Here is a 7,482-nt window from a genome sequence, read left to right as displayed (position 1 = left end):
GTATTTTTACAGTCTTTATTTTACAGTTAAAATAAATGTTCATCAAATAAAGTTTAATGTTACAACTAATCATGGATCCCTTTAAGAAAACTAATTCTAAGTAAAGTAATAACTATGGAAAATAGCTTTAAGCTATTAAACAATAAGCTTCAACATGTAAACATGTTTACAAAGCTGTGCAAAGTCTGCAGATCGGTTGTTAAAAGTACTCTTTGTGTTCTCCTCTTCAGCCAAGAACCAAGCTCTGAGAAGGTAGCTGCTCGGATAAATAATTTACCATAAAAACATGAACACACCAGGATGGGCCTCGAGAAAATAGCAGCTGGTAGAACAAACCAGCTGGTAAATAATATCTGGACTCTACAGTTTTTATCAGCTGATTTTGTTTCACCACTTTTATTTGCAGTCAGCTCTACTCGCAGTAAATCTTATGCAATGTTTGCTCCCTGCTGACCATTATTGGTTGTAAACAAACTAGAAATAGGTCTTAAACAGCTGTTGGACAAAAGCAACTTGAAAAAATTTTAAGTTTGATGACTCAGATCATTTACAGGAGAAAAAAATAAAAAGAGAGAAATCAATTATCATTTGCTGAATCAGCATTCACTGTTGTCACTATTGTGAAAGATACCTTTAATCATGGTTCATTTTAGGATGATAAACGATATAAAAATGGGACAACGTTGCCTCTCAAGTGTGTTTAGTGACATCATGTGTTCAAAAGAAAACTATTTTATTATTGATGTTTTGTCTGCTTCACTTCAGAGGCATCCTGTTTTTCTTTATCTTGATTTCAAGCCAAGCAAAGAGGTTTTGATTAAATGCATTGTTTGACAACATTATACAGCTGGATTATTAATCTCTCTGGACTTGATAATCAGCTTACTATGACCCCCGCACATGAAGCAGGGGTCATATTGTTTTCATTTTTTTTTCTCAGTGATTTTCGGTCAGCCGTAGCGCAGAAAAAGCTGCACCGATGAAATTTGGCAGGAATGTAGATGTGTCTGACCTACACTGCACCAGCCAACGGTTTTATGATAAACCCCATATTTGAGGTGGGGGCTCCATCTAAAAAAAGAGGGGTGTCTGGACATACAAAATTGCGTATGACTCAAAAACTATTCAACGTAGAAGATTCAGATTATTGTTTGGTTTTTATCTCTAAGGAAGGGCTATTCATTGGGCCCACCAATGAGCACCCCCCACCCCACACACACTCTTGCCTCATCTATGATTATAACTCATATTTAAGTAGTAATCTGTAAAAAAAATTGCAAACAAAACTTGCCATACAGGAAAAGATTCTCTCAAATCAAAATAATCCTTACTTTGTTACCTCCGCCAAGGGTGAGGACGGATTGGACGGATTGTCATGACATTTTTAACACATGTGGGTACTGGGCCAAGGGACACACCTTTAAATTTTGGTGATGTTCCGGATCACGATGCAGATACAGGAATTTTTTTTCTTCTAACACTCTGAGATCGGCAAAGCTGTGATGCTTTCACAGGGCTTCTGTAAAAAAACAGTGAGCTGATTGGACAGCACAGACTTCAAACTTTATAAAAGTAATGTTAAAACCAGATTTAGTGATGAATAATTTTTTGCCATAATGTGCGCATTTTTACACATTTGGTGCGCATTTAGAGAACGTTTAAGTGCGCGACTACACCATGAAACCTATTTTTCCCATTTCCTCAAACACTCCACTTTCCGAAACAACCAATCAAAACAGTTTCTTGCTACTAGGCTTGTAAACAGAGAGCTGCCGGGCCTCAAAGTTTGAGGAAGGAAGCAGAAGGGGAAAAAACAGACATTTTACATGGTGAAATGTGACTGATGAAAACTTAGGAGCTTAATCCCACACCAGTTTGACGATGAATAACGTCGGGTGACGAATATGACTTTTTTTTTTTCGGGAAGAAATTCCGTGCACACTGCCTGCTTAAATGTTCGCTATGTCAGAACTTATTCACCAAAGTGTTTCCATCTCTGCTTTTGCGCATTAACTCTTACAGGATGGGGGAAATTGGCCTTGGCGGAGGTTTGCACTCTCCGAGTGCTTCTAGTTACATAAAACTTTTATTCGATCCAAAAAAAGTACAGTATGTACAGTATGTATACAGTTAATTAGCAATCCCTCACTGTTTAAAATGATCAGTTTTTAAACAAGAAAAAGAAGAATTCAAAAGAAACAGAGCATTTTTAAGGGGTATGATCTGAAGGGAACAACTTTTTTGGCAGCAGCTGAAAGCCCCTCTCTCTAAAGTAAACAGATGTAGCGAGGACCTCAGGTGGATACTGTAATATTGTTATTCTATAAACAATAAAATACTCCCCATCCCGGGGGAAAAAAAACAGCTGCAGGCTTTCATTGATTTAAACGCTACCTGCAGGAAGGTGTCTTGTAAGAAAAAGCAATGTGGAAAAATAGCTGCTGTGACTGTCACTCTGCTCCCTTTTATAAATTGCGTGCCCAAACATAATCTATTGTAATACATGATTGCTAACCCTCGTCCCCGTGGCAAGGTTTCTGTTTTTGTGGACGTGAATTTGATTTTGATAAACTATTTCCTGAGATTCTGCTGCACCATCGTGCCTGGAACGACACACTGTTTGCTGCCAACACTGATATTTTAGGTTTTGTTTTTCAGCTGAAATATTTGTCAAACTGTCACGCTGTGTTTTTGTGGCTCGAGGCTTAGCCATTTGTTGCCTTTTCTGACACCTGGTAAATCACAGGAGCGCGATTCTCATTTAGAAGCTTCGTCCAGCTTTTTTTGCTGGATTGATCAGGTTTGTTTAGGAAGTTCCTCGTTTAACTGCAGGAGACCTAGAGAAGAAGGTCACGTCAGTCTGAGTTATTATCATTATTTAATCACCACATTTGCTTTTGTGAGTTGCACAACCCTAACAAATTATGTATTATTTACTAACAGCATTTACTTGTTTGGTTTTCATTATTTATCCTGTTTCAGATCAGCTTTGTCCTTCCGCTCATCCACAAAAACTTGAAAAACATTTGAGTTTACTTTTTGTTTTTACATAGACTGACATGTGACATAAAGTTGATCTAAACTATTAAGTTTTAACTTTTGGATCAACTTTTCCAGAGTCTTATGTTGTGCAACATGTTTATTTTACTAATCATCTCTGGCTCTGCTTTATAGCCACATTGCAGCACGAATTAGATGCAAGTTATTTGATGGAGGCTGTTGGTGCATTTAAATTAAGGGATTCACTCCTAAACGGGGATTTAACAATAAACGAGGGGAGGGGAGCTTTTCCAACTTTAGACAAAGCTGTGCCCCAATACAGGGCTGGCTCGTGGCATAGGCAGTATAGGCAAATGCTAAAGGTGCTGGACATCTAGGAGGAGCCATCAATGAGGGATGAAAAAATATTTAAATAAAATTTTATCAGAGTATAGTTGATTTGGTCTGTACAATAATCACTGGTTACTCAGGTTTATGAAGATAACTTGTTCTATGTGTTTTTAACACGTTTTCACTCCCAACAAGTCGCATATTGACGCTTGGTCCAGGTTCCCTCTGTGTCCGGTTTTGACTCATCGGTTAGACCCCTCGCTTCAGTTTCTGATGCACGGGGCTTTTCTGGGTTCACACCACATAGGGTCTTTGGGTTGGGGTCCGTGGTTAATATAAGGGATCAGGATTACTGGTTAATTTTAGGTATTGAGGTCAAGGATAGGATGTTTAGGGATAATATAATTTAAGTTTAAGGTTTGGGACCATTACTTGTTGTGCATTTTCTACACTTTTGAAAAATATGACAGCAAGCTCCTCCTTTTACAAAAAAATGAGTACCCCAGAACACCCCCCCCCCCCCCCAGAACAACTTCAGTCCAGCTGCTGGTTAACATGAACAGGTGTTCTTTGTTGCTGTCAGCAGATGTTGGTATGAGGTAGATTCTGGTATTCTGTTTCAAATGAATTATGTTGTTAACTATTTTAACTACCGCATTTATTCAAAATACATTACGTAAACTTTAATCCATAAAATCATCCATAAAGTTGGGGGGTAGTATTATACTCGGATAAATATTTTTACTTATGTATTTTAACTGAAACATTGGCTTCATTCACAAAATGCCTGAGTCCGGAAATGAGACCGCGTCGTAAAAAGCAGTTGAAACTAGCTCACCTGTGACACTCCTCCGTGCTTCAGAGCGAGATAATAACAGATCCAGGCAGGTGACATGATGTGAAAAAAGGGGGAACAAAGCAGTCCTGCACCGTGGAAATGATAACGAACAAATGACATTAGCATGTGACCGAGCCGCTCCTGGAACAACAACAAACACATGTTCGTCTGTAATGGCTGCTGTCTACCGGTGTTCTGAAAAAGTTTGTATCCCTGAAAAAAGTTTCCCCACCAGAGGGGACGCTCGCAAGTAGGAAGTAATCTGCTTTTTCCCCAGAAGATGGCCCAAATCTCATGTGAAGTCTCTGACTTTTGTGTTGGCGCCTCCTGGTGGACTATGTGTAAAATGCCAGAATTCATATGATGTTGCTACAGCTGATTTATATTTGTTGTCAAAATACCTTTTAGTACATACAGTATGTTGTCAAAATAAAATGAACAGTCCAATGATCATTTTACTGATATGTATAAAGACTGCAAAGGCTGAAAAATCGTGAAGTCTGTATGAAATTGGAGGTAGTTTGAGGATTAAATTTTTATGCTTTTTCTGCTCAAAAAAAGGCAGGGGGTCATATTATACACGAGATTGTATTATACACAAACAAATATGGTACATAACCTGTTTTTTTAAAATAAAACAATAATTTAAAAGACAAAAAAATATTTTGTATGTGAATGTATGTAAATTGACAGACAGATGTAGAAAATTGCACAAGAGGTGTCACATCTTGCCCAGGGCACCAGATTGGTTAGGGCCAGCCCTGCCCCGATGCGTTATTCTTGTCTCAGTAGTTTATTTTAGGGGAATTTATTTAATTTTATCATGGCTCTTTCCATCCTCTCACTGTCAGAGCTGGATGTCCTGAGCTCCCAATCCCCCCATGTGTGACTTTTTTGTTGTTTGCAACATTTCCTGTGTTCGTGTCCTGATTTGCATGAAGACCTGAGCTTGTGCTTGTTGCTTCTGCAGAGATCCGAGAGGCCTTTAAAGTGTTTGATCGCGATGGGAATGGGTTCATCTCAAAGCAGGAGCTGGGGATGGCCATGCGCTCCTTGGGCTACATGCCGAATGAGGTGGAGCTGGAGGTCATCATCCAGAGATTGGACATGGACGGTAGGACCAAAGCACAGCTCAGACCCTCTTATTGTTGTAAAAGTGCTTATATTTTGTTTGCTTCACCAAGTAAGAGATCGATTGAAGGCTTTAAACTTAATGACCAGCAGTTGTTCTGTTTTCCAGGTGATGGCCAGGTGGACTTCGAGGAGTTTGTTACTCTTTTGGGTCCAAAGCTGACAGCCTCCGGGATGCCAGACAAGTTTAACGGCACTGACTTTGACTCAGTGTTTTGGAAGGTGCTCATTTTTTTCAGACATTTTGTTTGTGCTGATTACACAGGGTGCTGGACAGAGGGGTCAAAGGGGAACCACATTTCCCCACAAAAAATTAGTTTAGACACTAAGTCATGCAAAAACTTGTTTTAATTGTTGTCCTCTGGGTCATTAAATAGGGAAACTGTATTGTCATGACAGTTCCATTGCTTATAATTATAGCAACTTTCATGTAGAGATATTAATTTATTTAAAGACACCCCATTAGATAATCATCGTTTCAAGTTGACAGCAGAATGAAAATTAGCAGGATGGAGTTCTCATCAAAGCTGCCTTTGTTGTGGTTGTGTGATAACAGATTAGAAGTGCTTGTCAGACAGGGGGTTCCAAATGGAGTGTGAAAAAGGGGGAGTTGTGGGAATTCTTGGTGCATCCACGTTATGAAAAAAAAGCACTGCTGGGAGAGAAAAGAAAAATGATGGAAAGTAGAAAACGGCTGCATGACATTATGTAAGAGATGTAGTCGTAAAAAGTAGCATCAATCATGATATGCTGCTGGATTGTTCACACAGAGCCTCTGGGCATGAGCTCGGCTCGGACTGAGCTGGGAATGAATAACATATATGAGCCTGAACTGTCCAAATGGTAACAGATACTCTGCTGGGGTTTGGGATTGGATTATTTTAACATAAATTCTACCAGATATACTGAAGACATTTTATTTTCTACTAAAGAAACACAATTTAGTAGAAAAGGTTTGCTTTGAAGTGTCTCTGACCTCCAATTTTTGTAATAAATATGAATATATTTTTGAAAAGATAACATTGATAACATATTGGGGAAAAAATCACACCACTAAGTTGCACAGTTGTTTAGATATTCAAATGTGAAGTAACAGGAAGTGATGTCAAAGGGGAATATCTAAATGTAAACTGAAAACTGCTACAATGGCTAACAGTAAAAAAAAAACATATTTTTGAGTCACTATCAGAAAGATGAAAAGTCAGAGTTCAAATAACCTTTCAATAAACAAAAACCAGGAAGTTCCTTTGCTCAAAAAGTTTCCCTTTGATGTCACTTCCTGCTTCGCTTAGACTGAAAATATTAAAAAGAAAATATGCCAGTTATATGATGAAATAGGTAAAATTGTATCTATTATGTTGACTTTCTCAAAAATAAAAACGTTTTCTTTGACTTTTTGTATCTGAAAGATTTGCACGTCCAAGGCACTTTAATATGACCTTTCATCATTTTATAATTAAAAGGTTCATTAACTTTTTTGACAGTGATGGTTACGTCTTTCTACACAGCACATGGCCAAAGGACATTATCAAGATTTGCCATTTACTGCTGTTTCCTGATTAGTAAAAGACATCAATTTTCATCAAATGCAAGAAAAAAAGATAAATAATCATGATGCCTGGTGACACAAACAATGGAAGTAGATGTTTAAAAGGACTAATGTAAATACGTGCTCATGATTTAATATTAAGGACAATTAAATCTGAAAATTACACCTTTAACACAATGAAAAATAATAAAAAAAAAAACAATAGTTGAGTAGAATATGATGCATAATATGGTTCACATGAACAAAAATAGAGTTTAGACTCAGGTTGTATTGTAACATATTCCTGGAAGTCACTGCTCCTCGTCATTATTGTTACTTTTGTATGTGTGCAACTTATGCACTTCTTATTTTCCATAGACTTAAATATAAATATTACTAGACTGAGTCCCGCCCATACCGTACACAGGTAGTGTCTGACAGCATGGAGGAGTAGAAATGGCGTCTAAAAGGACAACAGCTCACAGCCTCCATAGAAACTAATAGATAAACAGCAGCTGAACTGGATCTGTTTCACAGATTATCTGTCATGTTTTTACAATAAATTAATAATTATGTTAATTTCATTCAACAGTCATGTAAAACAGCAAATTTATACCAGAAAAATAAATAATTTGTCTCATGGACACAATTTAAT

At 37.7% G+C, this 7,482-nt stretch overlaps 1 protein-coding gene across 1 annotated transcript in view; it reads left to right on the top strand.

The window, feature by feature from the left end:
- Positions 1-7,482, top strand: part of cabp7a (calcium binding protein 7a) — a 30,362-nt gene that overhangs the window by 20,253 nt on the left and 2,627 nt on the right. Inside the window, exons 2-3 of the mRNA XM_014011129.1 lie at positions 5,139-5,282; positions 5,409-5,521. Coding sequence (XP_013866583.1) covers positions 5,139-5,282; positions 5,409-5,521 — 257 coding nt within the window. The remainder of the gene's footprint in view (positions 1-5,138; positions 5,283-5,408; positions 5,522-7,482) is intronic.

The sequence above is a fragment of the Austrofundulus limnaeus genome, unplaced genomic scaffold (assembly GCF_001266775.1).
Source record: "Austrofundulus limnaeus strain Quisiro unplaced genomic scaffold, Austrofundulus_limnaeus-1.0 Scaffold77, whole genome shotgun sequence".
Taxonomy (NCBI): domain Eukaryota; kingdom Metazoa; phylum Chordata; class Actinopteri; order Cyprinodontiformes; family Rivulidae; genus Austrofundulus; species Austrofundulus limnaeus.
Note: the sequence above shows the minus strand (reverse complement) of the source record. Positions and strands in the feature narration are given on the sequence as shown.